Genomic DNA, 23994 nt, shown 5'->3' with positions numbered 1-23994 from the left:
TTGCGCATGCGCACTTTAAATAAGTGAAGCCGAAGTTACCCATAGCTACATAGAGCGGGTCTACTATGTTCCAGCCAGTCTTTCAGGGAGTGACGTTGCACATAACTATTTTTAAGCGCCATTTTGAAACCTAGGTATTAAACAAGGATTGGAAAGGAGCTAAGGATACCCACAGAGTGGGTTTGGAAATCAATACAATTAGAAAAAAAGATTTCGGATATATTGTGAATATATCGTGATGAGATGATATTGAGAAAAGACTTATTTAGGGCAGTTAATTCGTAATAGGCATAGTAAATTTTTACTTACAGTGGCCCTTTAAACATTTGATACCAACGTTGTATAATGTTTGTATTTATTTACAATTTAAGCAGGAGAATAACGGCTCTGAGAGAACTCTCTTAGCAAGTTTATGTAAACTGTTCGTTGACAACACCAATGATATACAACTTGTAAAAACCTGTGAAAATATTTTTCTTTTTTATTTGTAAACTCAGAAAATCTTAATAAAAATCATTTAAACATAAATTATGTTACTACTAGACACTCGCCCACTAGCAAACAAGCAGCAGACAGCCAAACCAGTACTGAAACATATCAGCAGAGGTTATGGAATAGGAGTATATTGTAGATCTATAAAAGGAGGCAAAAGACAAGTCTCTGTGACCAATTATAGAGGGTTTATGAAAGTTTCCCATGAAGTGACAAAAGAATCGCAAACCATACCTCACATACATCCCTATGACAAGCACTGTACTCTGAGCAGAAACAGGGCCTGAATATAGACTGAAAACCACTCTCTCTGAAGAATCAAATGCACATCTTCATTTTTCAACCACCTTCAGCAGTGACAAAGTAAAGACTGAGGTATGTGTGAGGTGGGTGTGGTTTTATTGGGCTTTGAGAACCTTTGTCTCTTCCTAGTGTTAGAGAATAGTAATTCCCAGCAAATATAGGATCATGGACTCTCACCACCTGTATGAAAAAATGTGTCCTTTTCCTTTAGAGCTATTTACATCAGTGGTTGGGCATCATTTCTGGGACATAGGGCCTGATGATCTAAAGCCCTCTGTTATGGTGAAATTATATAAGCAGTCTAAGTTTTAACTTGAGACCTGTTTATCCAGTTATGCCAAGTTCTGGATGTGAAGGAGAAACACGTTGCAATATAATGCTGCAAAACGTAGCGCTGCAGAATCTGTTGGCGCTCTACAAATACCTGATAATATTATTAGAAATAAAAAAAGGACCAAGTAGCTGTGCACAATTAATTACTTTTTACAGAGGCCATGCACTTATAGCACCTACCTGAACAAAGTCATATCGTCATATTGTATCATAGTGGGGAACTTTAAATAGTGTTAGATTTGAAATAAAGCTTTTTTAATAAATTTTATTAAATTTAATAAATACAATTATTAAAGGGACAGTCAACACTAATATTTTTATTGTTTAAAAAGATAGATAATGCCTTCACTACCTATTCCTTTGCACAACCAACATTGTTATATTAATATAGTTTTTAAACCTCAAAATGTCTTCCTGTTTCTAAGCCATTACAGACAACCTCTTATCACATGCTTTTTATATAAGCTTTTCACAACAAGAGACTGCTAGTTCATGCGGGCCATATAGATAACATTGTGTTCACCCCGTGGAGATATTTAAGAGTCAGCACAACACAGTAATAAATGCGATATACAAAGAAAATGTGCTTAGCTAAAAGTATCACACACTACACTTGCCCTAACTCCTTCTCTATTAGGGAAACAATAAATAAGTGAAAAAAAAAAGCTAGTGAGTGTGCCCAAGGCTAAAGATACTATAAAGGATTTAATAACATCTGGACTGGATAGTTTATATGATAATTACAATATTTAAATCACAATGGAAAAGTACATATAAAAGTGGGACGTCTCCCAATACTTGTAAAAAGATGAATTCATAAAATGTGCTAATTCATAAAAATGCTAAAATATGAATATGTGGGCTATGGCGGTTTTGGGGTTAATACTTGATTAGGTTGATTGCGTTGTGGGCTATGGCGGTTTAGGGGTTAATAGACTTTATTAGTTATAGCGGTGGGGGATTGCGGTTGACAGGTAGATAGACATTGCGCATGCGTTAGGTGTTTTTAGTTTATTTTTGCAGGCATTTTCGGAAGTTACGGTGCTCCCATACTCAGCGCAAGGCATGCTGCGGCTGCCTTTTATGGCAAGGAAAAATGGAGTAATATTTCTCCATTTTCGCCACCTAAGTCCTTGCGCTGGATATTGGAAACCGATTTGCGACGCGGTTCTATGTTAGCCTATGCGGGTAATGATTGCGGCCGACGGGTGAAATATACGTGCATAACTTGTATGCTACGCCATATATGTAATACCAAAATCTCGTAAAATCTGGCGGCGGAGGATTTTGCGGGCAACGCTGCATTTGTAATGGAGGCCATGATCTCTAAGTCTAAGAATACTATTTTTTCTTTACTATAATTATAGGTGAAATTAAGGCCTTTGGAGTTGACATTCATTTTATCAAACATACGAGTCAGTTCTAGTTCTGTCCCTCTCCATACTATCAGTATGTCATCTATGTATCTCTTATAGAGCACAAGGTTTGCACTGTAGCAATTACTGCCAAAGAACTGGTCTTCTCAGTCACCCATAAAAAGATTGGCATAGCTAGGTGCAAACCTCGTGCCCATAGCGGTCCCTTCTATTTGTAGGAAATATTTGCCATCAAAAGATGGGACATAGAGCCTGATGATCTAAAGCTCTCTGCTATGGTGAGCTTATATAAGCAGTATATAAGTTTTAACTTGAGACCTGTTTATCCAGTTATGTCAAGTTCTGGATGTGAAGGAGAAACACGTTGCAATATAATGCTAAAATACTTAGCGCTGCAGAATCTGTTGGCGCTCTACAAATACCTGATAATATTATTAGAAATAAAAAAAGGACCAAGTAGCTGTGCACAATGAGAGGCCATGCACTTATAGCACGTACCTGAACAAAGTCATATCGTATCATAGTGGGGAACTTTAACTAGTGTTAGATTTGAAATAAAGCTGAATTATTAAAGGGATAGTCAACACTAAAATTGTTATATATATATATATAATGCCTTTACTACGTATTCCCCAGCTTTGCACAACCAACATTGTTATACAGGGAGTGCAGAATTATTAGGCAAGTTGTATTTTTGAGGATTAATTTTATTATTGAACAACAACCATGTTCTCAATGAACCCAAAAAACTCATTAATATCAAAGCTGAATAGTTTTGGAAGTAGTTTTTAGTTTGTTTTTAGTTATAGCTATTTTAGGGGGATATCTGTGTGTGCAGGTGACTATTACTGTGCATAATTATTAGGCAACTTAACAAAAAACAAATATATACCTATTTCAATTATTTATTTCTACCAGTGAAACCAATATAACATCTCAACATTCACAAATATACATTTCTGACATTCAAAAACAAATCAGTGACCAATATAGCCACCTTTCTTTGCAAGGACACTCAAAAGCCTGCCATCCATGGATTCTGTCAGTGTTTTGATCTGTTCACCATCAACATTGCGTGCAGCAGCAACCACAGCCTCCCAGACACTGTTCAGAGAGGTGTACTGTTTTCCCTCCTTGTAAATCTCACATTTGATGATGGACCACAGGTTCTCAATGGGGTTCAGATCAGGACAACAAGGAGGCCATGTCATTATATTTTCTTCTTTTATACCCTTTCTTGCCAGCCACGCTGTGGAGTACTTGGACGCGTGTAATGGAGCATTGTCCTGCATGAAAATCATGTTTTTCTTGAAGGATGCAGACTTCTTCCTGTACCACTGCTTGAAGAAGGTGTCTTCCAGAAACTGGCAGTAGGACTGGGAGTTGAGCTTGACTCCATCCTCAACCCGAAAAGGCCCCACAAGCTCATCTTTGATGATACCAGCCCAAACCAGTACTCCACCTCCACCTTGCTGGTGTCTGAGTTGGACTGGAGCTCATTGCCCTTTACCAATCCAGCCACGGGCCCATCCATCTGGCCCATCAAGACTCACTCTCATTTCATCAGTCCATAAAACCTTAGAAAAATCAGTCATGAGATATTTCTTGGCCCAGTCTTGACGTTTCAGCTTGTGTGTCTTGTTCAGTGGTGGTCGTCTTTCAGCCTTTCTTACCTTGGCCATGTCTCTGAGTATTGCACACCTTGTGCTTTTGGGCACTCCAGTGATGTTGCAGCTCTGAAATATGGCCAAACTGGTGGCAAGTGGCATCTTGGCAGCTGCACGCTTGACTTTTCTCAGTTCATGGGCAGTTATTTTGCGCCTTGGTTTTTCCACACGCTTCTTGCGACCCTGTTGACTATTTTGAATGAAACGCTTGATTGTTCGATGATCACGCTTCAGAAGCTTTGCAATTTTAGAAGTGCTGCATCCCTCTGCAAGATATCTCACTATTTTTGACTTTTCTGAGCCTGTCAAGTCCTTCTTTTGACCCATTTTGCCAAAGGAAAGGAAGTTGCCTAATAATTATGCACACCTGATATAGGATGTTGATGTCATTAGACCACACCCCTTCTCATTACAGAGATGCACATCACCTAATATGCTTAATTGGTAGTAGGCTTTCGAGCCTATACAGCTTGGAGTAAGACAACATGCATAAAGAGGATGATGTGGTCAAAATACTTATTTGCCTAATAATTCTGCACTCCCTGTACTAATATAGTTTATAACATTTAAACCTCTATATGTCTTCCTGTTTCTAAGCCATTACAGACAGGCTCTTATCACATGCTTTTTTATAAGCTTTTTTATAAGCTTTTCACAACAAGAGACTGCTAGTTCATGTGGGCCATAGAGATAACATAGTGTTCACCCCGTGGAGTTATTTAAGAGTCAGCCCAACACAGTACTAAATGCAAGTCAATAGATAATAAATAAAAAGTCATATAATCAGGGGGCTGTCAGAAGATGCTTAGACACAAGGTAATCACAGAGGTAAAAAGTGTATTAATATAACCATGTTGGCTGTGTCTTTAAAAAAAAAAAAAATTCTATTGCAGACTGTCCCTTTAACTGTTATAAACTCAGTACTTCACTATCCTGCCTACATACACATTCTTGAAAATGTTGAGAAATAGTTCTCATTTTATGTTCCTTCTCCCTTCTTTCCCAAATGCTATATAGGTTAACCGTATCTCTTCTGATTGGTTGTCACATCCCAGAATTTTAAGATAATAAAGGCTTAGTGTTTGTTACGTTGCATTTCTGTCTAAAAGAGAATGTTGCAATAGTCAAAGCCTACAATTAACAAATGCATGATAGCTACTGATGTGATAAAGTTTAGGACTGGGGTCAGAAAGCTAATACAACAGTGCCACACTTTGTATAAGCAGTGATTTTGCATGACATCTAAGGTTTCTGTCAGACCCAGAGCTGCTGATCCTACCAGCAAAGCCCTGTGAGTGGCTGCTAAGCTTAAACCCCCTAGCTGCTGCACCCCACTCCTTACTACAACTCCCATAACCTCAAGACCTTGTGCTTGCCAGCTGCCACACAGACCTAGTACTGCTGATGTTTAAGTTAAGGAAGGGGCTTAGGTCTTATTTTGGTATGGGGTTGAAGAGTAAAAAGTAGTATCTGTAGTCTGTGGGCTGATACTGGAGTTGCAGGGCCAACCCTTCAGCCTGATCTTAGGTCTGATATGCATATAGAGATGCATGTCATGGACTCTTATCTGACGGTTGATTTGGGTATGGGGCTGCAGACCCAGGGGCCTGATCTGAGGTGTAATATGGGTATAGAGTTGCAGGGTCAGAACTGGTCTAAAATCTACTGTGGGTATTGGGATGTAGGTCCTGTAGTCTAACCTGAAGCCTGATATGAGTATGCGGCTAACAAAGGGGCTGCATGGACAGGAATGTGATATGAGGTCTGATTAAGGTAATGAACAGCTGAGCCAGGAGTCTGATAGGAGGTCTGGTCCAGGGGTCTGATTTGGGTAAGGAGTGTACAGAGGGTGGCAGGACTAGCTGACAGATAACCTTAAAGTGTTCACCTGGGTGTTCTTCTGACATTGCTAAGAAGAGTATCAGAGATATCGCTGCCAGCTCTGTGAATGCGCTATTTAGTGCCTGTTTATTCAGTTATGATGTTACGGGTGTACCTGTTCCTGTTTTGCCCCACCTGTCATGGCATTCCTCTGTTTCTGTAATCAGGATTTGTTCTTTGCCTGCCCCATTACTGCAGCACATCTCCTGCACAAACGTTTTCCCAGCTACTAAACAATGTAAGTCTCATTTATCTTTATAGGGGCTAACACAGGGATCTTATAGGAGGTTTAAAAAAATTGACGAGACTTACACTCTAAGGGCATTTAATAGTTTTATTTTGGCAAAGTGCTTAAAAAAAGTAGCCTAAGCCTTTCCTTTTTACCGGATGATATATATATATATATATATATATATATATATATATATATATATATATATAAAATGATGGATATTTACTTATACATTTATATACATATGGTTATAGGTACAGAATAAATATTACAAGCTTACCACATATCTCCATCCTGTAGGGTCTTGTCATTAGGTGCCCCTGCATGTCCATAATGTAGGACAGATGAATTGTCACCACTGAAACGAAAGAAAAAACAAAATATTTTCTGTAAAATTACTGATACGATAAGATCGATAGCTTCTAGTGTAAATTGTCCTTTACCTAATTACACAGAGTAACTGAACACACCTTTGGAATAATTCATTTTGTATTTCAGTGTATTTCAGTGTTATAGGCATTATTTTTCCTCTGTACACATGAAGCAAGTTCCAACACTGGCAATATATTACATACGCTGAGAGACCAATAACAGCTTTAAATATATGGATATGTATTAGTGCGTTTTAAAATAAGAACCTTTTTTACATAACAGGCTTTTACTTAGGTATTTGATTCTGCAAAATGCTCTCGAGTGCACATCAATTCCAATTCTTATTTCTTCATGTTGCTTTCCTACACACTTACCACATGCAAAGCTCATATAGAGCAGCTGAATATTACAAGGGGAAACAAAATGATTTAAAGGGACGGTAAATGTAAAATTAAATGATGCTGACAGAGCAAGCTATGTTTAACAACTTTCCAATTTACTTCTGTTATCTCATTTTCTTTGTTCTCTTGGTATCCATTGTTGAAAAGCATGCCTATTTAGGCTTAGGAGCAGCAGTGCACTACTGGGAGCTAGCTGCCGATTGGTGGATGTACATAGATACCTCTTGCCATTGGCCTATCTGTTGTTTTCAACTAGCTCCCAGTAGATACCAAAAAAATAAAGCAAACTTGATCATATAAGTAATATAAGTAAATTGAAAAGTTGTTTAAAATCGTATGCTCTATCTGAATCCTGAACGAAAAAACATTGGCTTTCATGTCCCTTTAAATTAGTGTTACAGTGAGTACAAGATAAACAAAAAGAAAGACAAAACAATGAAAGAATTGTAATACATTTTATAACACTCTCTTTTAGATGGAGCAGAGAAAAAAAATAGCCCCTTGACTCTTTATGAAATGAGGTAAAGTAAATCACATGGGGAAAAGCAAACATCAAAATACCTGTGCAAACCAAGAGACATTTCATGATATATATTAATAAACATTGAAGTTAGATTTATATCTGATTCTCAAAATCAAACAACTTCTATAATTAATCTAGCATAATACTGAATAACATATTGCTTATCTTCCATAATATCAGTGATTCGCTCATTTACATTCATGCCTTCTAAACCAGTCTGATGTATCTATATTAGTGTGTTACATAGACCTAAATAGACCCTCTCCCCATTGCAAGAGCGTCCCTTCAAAACACCAATGTTTTGTAAATTAGGAGTTACTACATAGTAAAAAGATAACATTGATATTTTATATTTGTCATAAATATAAACTATGTTTTTAATACTTTTGTATATAAAAACTATAACATTGTGTTTATCCCAATAATAAATGTTTTTTTTTTATTTAAATATTTTTATTGAAGTTATAAAACATACAAAGAAGGTAAGATTACATGGTAAATGTGGACATAGAAATAGCTGCAGAGAGAGTACATATATATATATATATATATATATATATATATATAGCAAGTATATATATATATATGTATGTAGATCTCAGAGGTGGCGCAAATGAATGTTGCTTCCCTATGAAATAAGATATGTTATGATCAGGTGTGTATGACCTAAGAGTATCAAATGATGTAAATTGACCTGTGATGGATAGGTTCTATTAAAGCATATTGCTACCATGCATGATAGGATAGTGGAAAAAAGATTGTAAATAAGATACACAATGTAAGTCTAAACAGGTATCATCAATTTATTAATAGGCAAGAAAGATATATTATCTAAGCATGAAAAAAGACACCGGTGTCAAGAGGCAGTCAGTAATAGCTACAATGTAACAATATTGAAATGTATATACATAAGTGGTAAAAATAAAATAAAAAATGTATTAAAAACAGTAATCATATAGGTTTATGCACATCTAGTGACATAATAATATGCAGACCAGGGAGATTGCAGCGTCCAAAAGTGTTTGTAATACACCGATATAAGTTCCCAAATGGGCCAAAGTGTGTATCCGGTGATATCACTATTATACGTGATACAACTAAGATGTTTAGTATCGCTTCAATTAGCGTGTGGTTAAAATCTTTAGCGTACAATTAAAGAGAGGCTGTATATATAAAGCGCACAGATATTTTGCTGGATGTAGGTATTCTTCTGTGTAGAGAGTTCAAAATGTACCTGTTACTTCAGGTGAGTCTTAGATGATTGTCTGGTGGTATACTCACAGTGCACTGTGGTGTTGGTTAAATAGGTTCGGGTTCCTGTCTGGTGTGTCTACTGGCTTTTGGTATACTGGCGTCGGATATCTTATCTCCAGTGTAGTATTCTGCAGTTACCAGATCCTGTGCTGTTCCCAGCATCCGCCTTTTCTTTATAGTGCTCCTTGCGGTTTCCGTTTCCTTACAGTGAGGTATTAATCAACCTCGGGTGTGATAGGGTAACAAATTCTTCTGCTGTCCTTGTGTTCTGCAATCGAGAGCTCAGATTCAATGCGTTTCGGCTAAGAGCCTTTTTCTCTCTACTGAGCTATTCTGCACTCAAATACTGGGGATATATGAATATCAGATATGTATATCTTCATTAGTTAAGAGGAACATTGTCAGATTTGAAAATGATCTAACAAAAAGGTCTTTAGCCTAGTCAGCCCACACCAGACCACCAAGCGGAAGAGTTAGGTAACAAGTCTAAATCCCAAATCATGAGGGATTTCCGTTGAATGACCCGGGTACATAAAAATGGTGGCTCTTCTACTCTGAGTCTTCCGCAGTTGCCCTTGTAGTCTGCTGTAGGGGTCTTAAGTAAGGGGTAGAGAAGTTCATGTTCCTGTACCTTTTCAGCATACTCTATGGCCTTATGATCAATAGAGTCCCAGACGGTATCAATAATGCAGCTCACATCTCTCGATCCAGCCACAAGCTCAGGGTCAGTAAATGAGTGTCTCGCCATCTGAAATTCTAGCTTCTAGCGACACCGGCACCTCCACCACAGCATGGGTTGGTTCCTCAACCTCGTTTAAAAGGACATCAGAGGTCGTGGCAAATGCAATATCTGACACATTAGGATTTCTTTGCCCCTGTGTAGCAAGATATTATATCTGTGAATAGTTTGACTAGCTGCAATTCCAATCTATGAAAGGATGTCTTGAAAAGTTATAAGACTTTTTTCCCCCAGACATCCACATCCGCCATGTTCCCCTCTGACTCATATCCAGACTTAAGCATAGGTCCAAGGTAGCTCAACTGGCTTATCCCAGAACTCCGGGTGAAGAGAATATGCGGCAGCTTAGACACCATGAGCTGCAGATCTAACCATATTGGCCTCTTTGGTCTTATTAGCAATAGTAGTATGCGGCATGCATGTGGTCTTCCAAAAGACTATAAGTCAGGACTATAGTCACAACATAGGTTCCAAATTCTGTTTGTTATGGTTAATAACAAACATATCTTATTGTGGTCTTCAACATAGATCTTGAAAATTGTAAGTAATCATTCATTAGTGCCTATAAATAGTGTGATTAGCAGGAGCTCCTAAAGAGCATGTCTGACCGCTTTGGTAGTCAACTCCGCCCCCCACAATTAAATGGTTTTAATGATACAGAACCACACTAGTTATTAAATATGATGAATCAAATATGCTGCAGATTTCTTAACTTCTGTGATCAAAGAAGTGATTTCCATTTCATAGTGTGACCTGGAGAACAGCCCTGAAATAATGTGTCACACTGTCGCAGCTAAATATATAAACTTTGGCTGTATTGCTCGAGTTGTATTGAAAATACTTGTCATGGGGCCCAGCATTTGTTGTCAATCAAACTATTTACCATGCCCTCTGGAAGAGTCATTGAAAGGCACAGTTTCTTAGGGCCTGATATTCAAAATCTCTCTGCTCATGTGAGATATTCTAAAATGGTCCTCCAGCATTGCAAGATCCCTAGTGAAATTTTGAAAATTAAGATTTTGCTATACTTCTCCAAGGGGAGTTCCCTGCACTTCTGTATGTGAAGGAGAGACCAATGCAATATAGCGCTGCATGACATGAGAGTTTTGCTGCATTTATACTTTGTGCTTTGTATTTTATATCACTTTACACTTCAGATTAACTTTTAATTACAACTATATTTAAGCTTTGCACTTTCTATTTAGTATTTTATCTTGCATATTGCAAAATCAAAATGAATCACAAGTGGCAATTTAAAGCTAGTGGCAATTTAAAGAAGTTAGAAGCCTCACCCTGAAAGTAAGTAAACTAAGCTGAAATCCCTATATGTATAAGCCAGTGGGTTTGCTATGCACATGAGGATCAGGCCCAGCATTAGATTTATGCCATTTAAATTGACACATTAACCCCTCAGTAGGGGGAATATGAAGCTGTATAACCTGTTCTAGTAACACAGTTGTCCACACGATAATACCATATCATGCTTTTTCACATTTTTTTCACATCTCTTTAACATGAGATATATACACATCATTATTGAGCAGATATGATGTAAGAATTTTGTTTTTGCACTTGCACTTTTATGATGTATATGCATTGATGTTGTTATTGTTGTCTGAGGATTGTCATGACTACGGTTTTGGCGCAATTCCTCTCATTGGGGGAGGGGCTAACAGTTTAAATTGCCACTTGCAATTATTTTTTGTTTGTCTGAGGAAGGGGAGTGTCTCTTTTTCAGAAAAAATAATTATTGATAGCAAAGGAACTCCATCATTTATCCTGAAAAGCTATTGCTTCACAAACACAATAGTTGGCTAAATTCAAAATGACAGTTTACTCAAATTTTTTCTCAGCTTTAATTTGTTCCCAATGATCCACTTTACCTGCTGGAGTGTATTAAATTGTTTACAAGTGTTTCCATTACCATTTTATTGGCATTTGAAATTGTTGATTTAGCCTGTGGTACCCCCACACATTGTGAAAGTTTTTGGCCTCAAGACCAAGCTGTGTTAACACAGCTAGTAGAAGAAATTACACTCCCAGTGGGTTATAGAAGATATAAGGTAATAAAACGTTAATTTTCTATTGTTCTCTCCAAGTACTGGTGATTGGTTTGTGGACAGATATAAGATAAAGAAGCAGTTATATGTACACATTGTGATAAAGTAATGAGATCTGATTATACCTACAAGCTCAACCCATTTTATTAAGTTGTGGCTTCAAAACAAAATCAGCTAATTCATATACAGTTGTATGCAAAAGTTTAGGCACCCCTGACAATTTCCATGATTTTCATTTATAAATAATTGGGTGTTTGGATCAGCAATTTTAATTTGATCTATCAGATAACTGAGGGACACAGTAATATTTCAGTAGTGAAATTAGGTTTATTGGATTAACAGAAAATGTGCAATATGCATCAAAACGAAATTAGACCGGTGTTTAAATTTGGGCACCCTTGTAATTTTGTTGATTTGAATACCTGTAACTACCTAGCACTGATTAATTGGAACACACAATTGGTTTGGTGAGCCCATTAAGCCTTGAACTTCATAGACAGGTGCATCCAATCATGAGAAAAGGTATTTAAGGTGGCCAATTGCAAGTTGTTGTTCTCTTTGACACTCCTCTGAAGAGTGGCAACATGGGGGCCTCAAAACAACTCTCGAATGACCTGAAAACAAAGATTGTTCAACATTATGGTTTAGGGTAAGGCTACAAAAAGCTATTGCAGAGATTTAAGCTGTCAGTGTCCACTGTGAGGAACATAGTGAGGAAATGAAAGACCACAGGCACAGTTCTTGTTAAGGCCAGAAGTGGCAGGCCAAGTAAAATATCGGAGAGGCAAAGGCAAAGGATGGTGAGAACGGTAAAAAACAACCCACATACCACCTCCAAAGACCTACAACATCATCTTGCTGCAGATGGTTTCACTGTGCATCGTTGAACAATTCAGAGCACTATGCACAAGGAGAAGCTGTATGGGAGAGTGATGCGGAAGAAGCCTTTTCTGCAAACACGCCAAAAACAGAGTGGCTTGAGGTATGCAAACGCACATTTGGACAAGCTAGCTTCATTTTGGAAGAAGGGGCTGTGGACTGACGAAACAAAGATTGAGTTATTTGGTAATAACAAGGGGCGTTATGCATGGCGGCAAAAGAACACAGCGTTCCTAGACAAACACTTGCTACCTACAGTAAAATTTGGTGGATGCTCCATCAAGCTGTAGGGCTGTGTGGTCAGTGTCGGTACTGGGAATCTTGTTAAAGTTGAGGGTTGCATAGATTCCACTCAATATCAGCAGATACTTGAGAATAATGTTGAGGAATCAGTCACAAAGTTGAAGTTACGCTGGGCTGGATACTTCAACAAGACAACAACCTAAAACACTGCTCAAAATCTACTCTGGCATTTATGCAGAGGAACAAGTACAATGTTCTGGAATAGTCATCCCAGTGCCCAGACCTGAATATAATTGAAAATCTGTGGGGTGATTTTAAGCGGGCTGTCCATGCACAGCAACCATCAAACCTAACTGAACTGGAGATGTTTTGCAAGGAGGAATGGTCCAAAATTCCTTCATCCAGAATCCAGACACTCATTACAGGCTAAAGGAAGCATCTAGAGGCTGTTATTTCTGCTAAAAGAGGCTCTACTAAATATTGATGTGATATTTCTGTTGGGGGTGCCCAAATTTATGCACCTGTCTTATTTCGTTTTGATGCATATTGCACATTTTCTGTTAATCCAATAAACCTCATTTCACTATTGAAATATTACTGTGTCCTTCAGTTACTTGATAGATCAAAATAAAATTGCTGATCCAAACACCCAATTATTTATAAATGCAAATCATGGAAATTGTCAGGGGTACCTAAACTTTTGCATACAACTGTACACAAATAAGCCTTAAAAAAGCAAATCTCATACATTTTATACTCTGCAGCTGGTAAAAATGAAATTTATGCTTACCTGATAAATTTCTTTCTTTCTTGACACGGTGCGTCCACGGATCATCATCAATTACTGTTGGGAATATCACTCCTGGCCAGCAGGAGGAGGCAAAAAGCACCACAGCAAAGCTGTTAAATGGACACTAAACCCACATTTTTTCTTTTGTAATTCAGATAGAGCATGCAATTTTAAGCAACTTTCTAATTTACTGTTGCTTAAAATTGCATGCTCTATCTGAATCACAAAAGAAAAAATTTGGGTTCAGTGTCCTTTTAAGCATCAATTCCCTTCCCACAAACTTCAGTTATTCGACCAAGGGAAAGGAGAGAAAGGAAGTAACTCAAGGTGCAGAGGTGCCTGAGGATTAAATACAAAAAAACTGTCTGAAAAACAGGGAGGGCCATGGACTCACTGTATCAAGAAATAAATACATTTATCAGGTAAGCATAAATTTTGTTTTCTTACTAATGACACGGTGAGTCCACAAATCATCATCAATTACTGTTGGGAATCAACACCCATTCTAGAGGACACAGATGATAAGGGAGGGACGAGACAGGCAACCTAAACAGAAGGCACCACTGCTTGAAGAACCTTTCTCCAAAAAGAAGCCTCAGTCGAGACAAAAATATCAAATTTGAACATTTGGAAAAATTATGCAAAAAATGCAACCTTGCAAATCCGTTCCCCAGAAGCTTCATTTTTGAAACCCAAGAAGCAAAGACAGTCCTAATGGAATGAGCTGTAATTCTCTCAGGGGGCTGCTGGTTAGCAGTCTCATAAACCAAACAAATAATACATCTCACCAAAGGGAAAGAAAAGTAGCAGAAGCTTTCTAACCTTTACAAATCCCAGAGAAACAAACAGAAGACTGGCGAAAAAACGTAGTCGTCTGTAGATAGAAAATAAGAGCACGCACATCATTCAAGTTATGCCACCAACGTTCCTTATGAGAAGATGGACTAGGGCATAGAGAAGGAACAACAATTTCCTGAAATTTTCCTATCCGAAAAGAAACCTAAGTTAGTACAAAAAAAAATCACCTCATCGGCAAGAAAGATAAGATATGGCGAATCACACTGTCAAGCTGTGAATTCAGAGACTCTCTGAGCAGAAGAGATAGTCTTCCAAGATAACAAATCAATATCTATAGAATGAAAAGGCTCAAACAGAGCCTGCCACAAAACTTTAAAAACAAGGTTAGGCTCCAAGGTAGAGCAACCGACTTAAACACAAGCCCGATTCCGACCAAGGCCTCACAAAAAAATGCACATTTGGCCTGTCCGCCAGATGCTTATGTAGCAAAAATATACAATGCAGAAATCTGACCCTTCGGGGTACTGACTGACAAACCCTTCTCCAGATATCCTGGAGACAGGACCAAAATCTAGGAATCCTGACTCCACTCCAAGAGTAGCCCTTGGATTCCATAGAAACTGGCCTACAAGCCGGAGTCATTGTCTCAATGACCGATTTATAAAACCCATGCTTAGACAAAACCAAGCATTCAATCTCCAAACAGGCAGCATCAGAGAAAAGAGATTTAGATGAAGAAAGGGACCCTGCTCAGAAGGTCCATCCTCAGAGACAGTCTCCAAAGTGGAGAGATGACATTACCACTAAGTCTGCATACCAGGTCTTTGCGAGGTCACACAGAGGCTAATAGAAACACAGCCGCTCCCTCCTGCTGAATACGAGCAATGACTTGTGTAAGGTGAACAAACAAAAGAAAAATGCCAGCATCTATCAGGGCGGTCAGTGGATCACTTTACCAAGAATCATACCTAGGAAACTTGGTGTACTATCGAAATGCCCTCAGAAGCCAACTCCGGACCTACTATCTGAGGGTTAACCTAGAAAACACCTCTGGAAGAGGACCCACTCCCCGGGATGAAAAATCTATCTGTTCAGAAGCCAATTGTCCACCATTGAAAAATGGAGGACAGACAGCAATAGTGGGCTTCCGCCCACTGAACAATACAAATCACCTCCTACATGGCTAAGGAACCCCTAGTTCCTCCCTGGTGGTTGAAATAACCCAATGAGGTCATAATATCCGACTGGAACCAAGCTAAGGACGACTGAGACCAAAAGCCTGAGCCATCAGAGCATTGCAAATTGCTCTCTACTCCAAGATGTTAAAGAGGAGGGTAGACACTTCCGAGTCCATAATCCTTAAACAAAACCCAGACAGCTTACTAGCCCAGCAGATTGGCATCAAGGTCACATTACCCAGGAATATCTCCAGAAGCATGCACCCTGAGTTAGATACCCCTGAAAAAATACTATGGAAGAGAGTCTCATGACTAGTCTTGATCTATCTTTTGAGACAGATCAGAAAAATCTCCCTTCTATGTAAAATAGCAAAGGAAATTATGTCCATGGGAACCATTAGACCAATTCCATCCTATATTAAATCAATGAAAGGCGAGAAAATCAGCTGTAGCTAGATCCGAATTCCTCATCTACTGGTAGCAAAGAGACTAAGCTAGCTACCGGACCACTAGGGCTCACTGTTGGCCAGACAGTAGACCAGAGAGAAGAAAGTCTCACCTAAATAGAGAATCTATTAAGGACCAAGCATACCGCACCTGGTTTTCCCAGGCGTTCTCCCAGTCAGGTACTGTCCAGGCCTGACCCTGCATAACCAGACAGAATCGGGTGCATTAAGGGTATAGAGGAGGTATACTCATATAATGACCCTTGTGGAAGGAACAAAGTACTCCTACTCCAGATTAATTTCCCCTCCCTGGGAAAGAAGTTTGGACAAGATCTCTTAAAAGAGAGTTAACTCGCAGTAAGGATGACACCTGAACTATATATTATCCAGAAAACAGCCCTTGCAATATCCCAAGACCTAAAAGTCTGTCTAGGATGATGAAAACTTAGAAACTCGAGATTGAACGTCAGAATCTGAGTTATGTGAGGTAAATACCTAGATCCTGTTCCCAAACTAGGACCGTGAATGTCACTCCCAGAGAGGAAGATCCTGAACATCCAGTTCAAGGAAAGCCTCTCATCAAACCTGGATTGCAGATACCCTAGAAAGAAAAATCTGCCCCTGGGAGGAAATCTTGGATTGGACTCCAAAAGGCATGACTAAGCAAAAAAGGGAAAAGGAAACCATTCTTCAGTCTTATTCTCTTGACATGTGGTAGAAAAAAAATCTCTTTCACCCTTACAGTCAGAGGATAATTCTGCTAGACCAAGTCCCAACAAGGTCTCAACCTCAAAAGGAGATGCCAGAAGCATTGATTAGGAGAAAATATAAGAATTGAACCTGCAACTGCGGAATTATAAAGCCTAAGCTGTACCACTAAACCACAGGAAGGTTACTCGGCTGCCAAGACAGCAGCCTTAATGTCCCATGGCTAGTACAGCAAGTCAAATAAGGCATTGCTCTAAAAGAACAATTAAACCTCCAGATAGAAAAGTTCCCTTCTACTTAGGACACCGTGCATTTAAAGGAGTCAGCAACCGGAGAATCCTTAAAAGGACTGGAGACAGGGAGAAAGGTATACCTAGCGTCTCCTACTCCTATGAAAGAAATTTCATAGCACTTCTAGAACCTGCCCTGAAGAAAGGAACATTACTGAAAAGATCAAGTTTACTAAACTTCCAAGGGTTGACAACGACGGGGGCATCAATGTCGTCCAAGTAGCCAAAAACCTCCTTTAACAATACACAAGGTGTTTAAGCACACATCTAAAGGAGATCACTTCAGCATCAGAAGCAGGAATTATACTGCCCAAATCCGAGACTCCACCTTCAGAAACTACAGGCGAATCCTCCTCACTAGAGTTAGAAGAGAGAACGACCTGTGTAGCAGAATGTGGAACAGAAACCGTACTATCTGAAACTTTAATGTCCTCTTGCATTTCCTCTGTAGATACGGAAAAACAGACAAAGCCGTAGGTACCGCAGAGGGTACCTGAGCTGCAAATTCTGTAGGCAAATACACTCCTCCAGGTGCTTGAGAGGAATCGCAGGGCACTGCATGTGACGCCATAGAGGCTTGGGACGTTTAAGGAGAAACAGCATCATCCTGGGAGACATGACACTCAGATTGCAACAACAGACCCTGTTCCAAGGCTAAATGAATATCTACCACTAACAAAAGTGGTATATAACCTTAAGAATTTTTACACATCAAATATTTAATACACAGTATGGCCATAAACATAGAATGTGAAAACAAACGTTTCTGACAGGGCAACTACTATATCAAATGTAATGTCCTCTAAACGTGAGGAAATCTGAGCTGCTCTCTGACAAAACTGTTTAAAAAACATACAGAAACCAGAACGCTGCGCTGTTCTCAACCCAAGAACAAGGCGGGGAAACATATCTAACTTAGAGAACGCCCTTAAAGTAGGCTAGCTGTAAAAAGGAGCACTCACATTCAATATGTTACAATTGATCTCTGAGCGCCCCCGCTCTAATTCCTACAAGCTGTCAGCTTGTCACTGAGGGAACAGCCAGCGAACATTTTCCAAGAGTTGCACTTGACACAGAGAAGACGGAGGCGGGAACTAAAAATGTCCAGAAAGTGAAGCACACATATGTACTGCGCTTAATTCTGGCGAAAGTATTTAGCAAAACACAGAGGAGAGCGAACATTTTCCAATCCCTTGCAGACCTTTCCCTTTAGGAAAAAAATAATAAATTTAGGTCTGCTCTTAACTAAAAAGTGGAAGATAAAACCTTCAAATAGCCCCATAGGAAAAGGTGCCTCTAGCTCCGTGCAGAACCTTAAGGGACTTTGCTATATGCACAAATAATGGATGAGGGAATGATTAACCTCACACAACAATGTTCTAATTGTAAGGTCCTAAAAAGTTTGACTGAGTCAGCATATAAGGTTAACCCCTTCCTTGCCTGAAGGAGGATAAACCCTAAGTCTCCCTTTCACATATGAAGTGCCTGCCCACTGTCATTAGACATCCTAGATTATGGATGTAGTGTCCCACATAAGGTACAGAAAGAAATTAAGTCCTGTAGTGCCTGCCTCCTAGCCCCAGAAGACAAAAGGCACTTACCTGCACATTCAGCTGTCCAGCAGGAGGACAGCTCACCCGGTATGAGAGGAGGCCTCTCCTCACAGGGACCTGAGGAAACAAGAACGGACAGAGAAAGCCTACTCTGGCTTTCAATACTTAGGGCAGCAAACCTGTTAGCAAAACGCAGCAAGGCACAAGTTCCTAACTGCTTTAAAGTCACCACTGCCCTACTGAAGAGACTAACGAGGAGTACGGCTACACCCAGACTTGAGAGGAAGTTCAGAGTAAACCTACTCTGGATTTCAAAATAATAAAATCTTGATTGAAGAGATATAAGCAAACACCAAAAATTCACCTCCTCCTTGCACCGTAGGCAAAGAGAATGACTAGGGTTTGTGGGAAGGGAAGTGATACTTAACAGCTTTGCTGGCCAGGAGTAATATTCCCAACAGTAATTGATGATGATCCATGGACTCACTGTGTCATTAGGAAGAAAAAAGTAATTGGAAATACATAAAGGGAAAAAAAAATTAAAGTATACTTTCACTTTAATTTCACAGTGTTTTGTTTGTTGTCTGTTAAATACACAGCCACAGTCCATTAAGTTATGCCAGTATGCTTCATATAACAGCAAATACACAATATGTGAGATTAGAAACCATGCACCAGCATGCCCTCTCCTGAGATAACATCTCATGCAGTTTAAAGACAGATCCCAATGACATTAGATCCCTACTGACTACAAAAAGTAATAATATAAAGGTCTGAAACCCAACTAGTAACTCTCAGGGTAAGAACATATGGTATCTAAATAACATGGACTTCAAAGCATAGGTAAAGTCAAGTAGTTAGTTTATAAAGAGGTGGAGTAGTTTTGTATAATGTAGGTCTGTCATGAGGGTGTGGGCCCAGCATCCCCAGACAAAGGATAAAAATCTCTCACCTCTAGAAAATTTTAGCATGTGACTCTAATGTTAAGTCCCTTATAACTAGCAATTATCTAGATGCAAATGGAGTCTAGAATCGTATGTTATAAAGCTATGAATTGTATGGAAGTATAGACTAAATATGTATTTCAACTCCCTTTATTTCAGGATAAAATAGATACAGATACTTACATACTCATATACATATATATATATATATATATATATATATATATATATATATATATATACATACATACATACACATACCTAACATTCATCTACCGGTTAATGGTTATAAATCTAGGGTAGCTGAAAACATACTAATGCCCCTTAGTAGTTGTCATCAAGTGTTAGCTGCGATCCCCTAGATGTCACGGTCATATATGATCGGGCCTGGTAAAGACTGATAATAGACGATAGCATAGAGCACTTGCACAAACATAAAAACTAAACAGTACAAATAATAAAAGTTACAAAATTATGGGAGAACCCCCATGTGGTGAATGAGAAGGTTATTATTCATGTTCATTATGTGTAGGACAGAGATTGCATATGATCTATAAGACTTGTGGAATCATGCTCATGTGTATATAAAAATAAAATTAGTTAATATGTGTAGAGAACAACTATTAAAAAAGCTGGGATAGTTTAGGTATATATATATAGTGCTATAGTAAGGAGACCTGCTGTCGTCCCCTACCGGAGATAAATTTAAGACTGAGTAATTGAATTGGTAAATAAATCCATCCTCATAGTATGAGCTAACAAACAAATTGATACAACTTTTCAAACAATGGGAGGCGCCATGTTTAACAGAACTAAGATATAGTTGTAACATTTAAGCTTAATTAACAAGGTAAGCTCAGCGAGAGCACTTCCTGCTAGGAACACAAAGACATAATAAACAGGCTAAACGTACATAAATAAAAGTATGTAGCAGATGTAACACAGAATCTCATGTTATGCACTAATCATGTTATATTATATATATATACAACTAATGTAGGATGGTAAGCTATACATTCCCCTTGAAAAGTCTAAGAGACCTCTGGAAATCTGGCATATCAGACCTTCTACGCCGTCATGTAAGATTCCAGTTAGTGGAGTTCTCATGATCTCTAGATAGGTGGCTGTGTGGGCAGATTTGAGTGATCTTTTCTAGATAGGGTGCATTATCCTACCCCACGCCGGTTCTCCAGGGCATGGCGTCCCTCCAACTATCTCTGCAGCCATCAATGGTGTAGATCTGGAAGCGGTATGGGCAAGTCTTCCCTAAATCAGCCAACATCCTGAAGTTGAAGAAGGCATCATGTTGCTGAGTTCCGCTCAATATACAGGTAGGGGGGTGATCCAGTAGCTCAGGCCCCATACTCAACTCACTCACTGATGTAATAGTAGCCGCTATAAGATTATCTCTCTGCTCCTGTAAAGAGCATATGTCACATTCGTGGGATGTGGTTATACTGTCCATAGTGCTAATAACACAAAACAGAGGGAGATCCTCCGGATTGTGGTAGTTGACTGTGGTGACTATTAAGTCTGCTGATTCTCGAGTTAAGCACATGGGTCCATCTCCAATTACTGTCTCCGGTGTAGTAATATCGGAATTCTTGTCTCCAAGATCAGTATTGTGTAGTGCACAGTCTATCTTTTGCATCAGCGATTTCTCAAACTCTAAAAAGAGGACATGCAGTATTGAAGGTATATCCTCTATAATTGAGGTTATTATTGTAAAACAGGAGGGTCCTCAATTATCTCTGCTTTTCCTAGCGATCAATCTGGGGGATTATTCCTAGGTTTTAAAAGCCGCAAGTCTCAGCTAATGGTAACCTCAGTCGATTCATGGCATATTTTTGTAAGCAACCGCGTGGCCTTACTAGATAGCGTAGGTTAGGAACATAGGCATACTTATCACTCCAGACATTTCTAAAAGTAGCTCAGCCCCTGTGATGCACAATTTTAATTCTATACTAAATTTTTTTATGTAAAAAATCAATAAAATTAATTAAAAAAAAGTTAAAATACAATTATATTTTATGAAAGATCAAACTAGATATTCTGCAAAACTATATATATATATATATATATACACACACACACACTCATATATATATATATATATATATATATATATATATACACACACACACACATACACTTTTAAAAAAAAGAAAAAAAAACTTAGATGGGGAAATGTTGGAGAAGGACATGAATCTCTTTTTTTCTATTTGCAGCACATATGTCCTTATTAGCAGAAAACCTACCTACATTATCCAAGAGGAACACTGCTTCCAAAACAAAATCTTTAATTGAAAGTGAGACTATGTTGACAGCACTTGCCAGGTTATCCAGATATAAAAAGGATTTAACAACCTAACTAAACAGTTATGAAGAGATCATTTTTTTTTCTAGATGAGCAGTGTCTGTACTTATAAAACATTACAATTTTCTTATACAAACAACAGTTTTATTGTGATAAATCCTTTTGGATAGAAATCAAGACTCCCATGATAAGGAAAATTGGGAGGTATAATGCATCACATAGATGACACCTTATCTTTTGAATTAAAATATTCAGCCTGAGATAGTGCCAATGTCTTGGTAATTAATCTCAATACATTCCATGCAGAATGTAGGTCAGGGAAGTCTATCAAATTGTACCTGTAGATTTTTTATTTTTTTTTAATATTAAAGATTCATTGACTGTTTATTTTTTAATTTTTTTTATTTAAATATAAATTGCTTTAAAATAACATATAAAAGACATAAAGTAATCAAAAAATGGTAACAAATCATGGTATCCAACAACTAACCAAAAAAAAATCAAATTATATGTATACTTAAGTGTATAAAAAACGACTATTGATAAACATCTAACAATATAAAGTTGTTTGTATTCAATTATAAATGGTTAAATATAGTAATTATAAATATTATTTATGATAAAGGTCATAAAAAATATTTTTTATTGTCCGTGTGACATAACAGTACTCTCTATTGCTTCTATAACTCTATTAGATAAAGTAATTTGGTTTAGTTTACTTCTCAATAGCTGGTGTTAATCCATTTAACTGTCTCATTGAATTTGACATTTAAATTGATAGTCTATTCAAAATTAAAATTTCAGGATTCAGATAGGACTTGTAATTTAAACCAACTTTTCAAGACTTTAACTAGGAAATTGTCTTTGTTTAATTGTAATTTAAAGTTAAAACAGCTCCTAGGTAGGCCCATATTCAAATTCCTAATCCCTTGAAGGCGTACCCTTATCACTTTTTTTTTTTTAAATATTTTTATTAAGATAAATTATCTTCAGATACAAAAATAAAATAGGAAATGTGCTTGGAGCACGCAGGCTCCTACATAACAACTGAGTAAACAATTTAAACCATTCAAACATTTGAGGTTGGTATTTACGTGCCTTGTATAAAGTAAACATAATATTATACTCTTTAAGATGAGCATAGAAGTGAGGGAGGGAGGGGGAAAGGAAGGGAGGGAAGGAGAGTGTGGAGTGAGGTGCAAGAGGCAGAGAAAAGATTCCCATCTGAGGAGTGAGCTATGTAGGAATATCTAACTTACGTTCGTCACAGTATTCAGAGACCAAGTAGTTTCATAGCGAGTTTGCCAGTCTGCCCACACTTATTCAAACAGGTCTGAGCTGTTTAAAGTGTAAAAGACATGTTTCTCCATGTTATGGATATATGCTATGTAGTTTAAGATATAGGACCATTTTGGGGGAGTTGTGGTTTTCCAGGATTTAGCTATTGCCGCTTTAGTAGCTGTTAGCAGATAAATGCATAGATATGCTTGATGTTTGGGTAGGTTGTGAATGCCAATGTGTAGAAGGGCATTTGAGGGGGTTTTGGGGAGCATTATACCTAAGCTAGCTAATGTTCAAAAGCAGCTATTCCATAAGGGCTTTAATATGGGGCAGTCCCACCATATGTGCAAAGAATCTCTTCTTTTCCCACAATTGCGCCAGCACCAGGGTGAAGAGGATCCATACATTTTATTGAGTCTAGTGGGGGTGAGATACCAGTGCGTTAGGAGTTTGTAGTATGTTTCAAAGAGGGTAACACAGTGTAAGGCTTTCTTGGTAAGGGATATTACATGTTGCCATGTGTGTGGGGATATGGTCATGTTCAGGGATAATTCCCATTTGAGTAAGTGAGGAAGCTTATTCTCAGAATCTGAGTTTCCTATTAGAGAATAATGGATTGAGAGGGGTCTGTGTAGCTTGTTGCCAAGTTATTTCCCAAAATGTGCGAGGCCGATGGTGTTCAGGTTTAAATCCACAGCTAATAAGGAAGCTTCTCAACCTTGTGTATTCATAAGTCATATGTCTGGTAAGAGATAGTTCAGTCTGTAATTCTACCAGTGTTAGGAAGCGCGGGGTTGGAGAAGTAGCCCAGAGGTCTGAAACTGTCTGGATTCCTACTTGAGCACAGCCGTGTGGATGGGAATCTGGTAGGCCCACAAAGGAGACCCGTCAGGGGGGTAATAGGTGAGGGGTGCCGGGTAACATGCGGGTAGTG

At 38.4% G+C, this 23994-nt stretch overlaps 1 protein-coding gene across 1 annotated transcript in view; it reads right to left on the bottom strand.

Annotated features, from left to right (window-relative positions):
- Positions 1–23994, bottom strand: part of PEPD (peptidase D) — a 999359-nt gene that overhangs the window by 225934 nt on the left and 749431 nt on the right. Inside the window, exon 11 of the mRNA XM_053701517.1 lies at positions 6565–6642. Coding sequence (XP_053557492.1) covers positions 6565–6642 — 78 coding nt within the window. The remainder of the gene's footprint in view (positions 1–6564; positions 6643–23994) is intronic.

This window comes from Bombina bombina, chromosome 1, assembly GCF_027579735.1.
Source record: "Bombina bombina isolate aBomBom1 chromosome 1, aBomBom1.pri, whole genome shotgun sequence".
NCBI classification, from domain to species: domain Eukaryota; kingdom Metazoa; phylum Chordata; class Amphibia; order Anura; family Bombinatoridae; genus Bombina; species Bombina bombina.
Note: the sequence above shows the minus strand (reverse complement) of the source record. Positions and strands in the feature narration are given on the sequence as shown.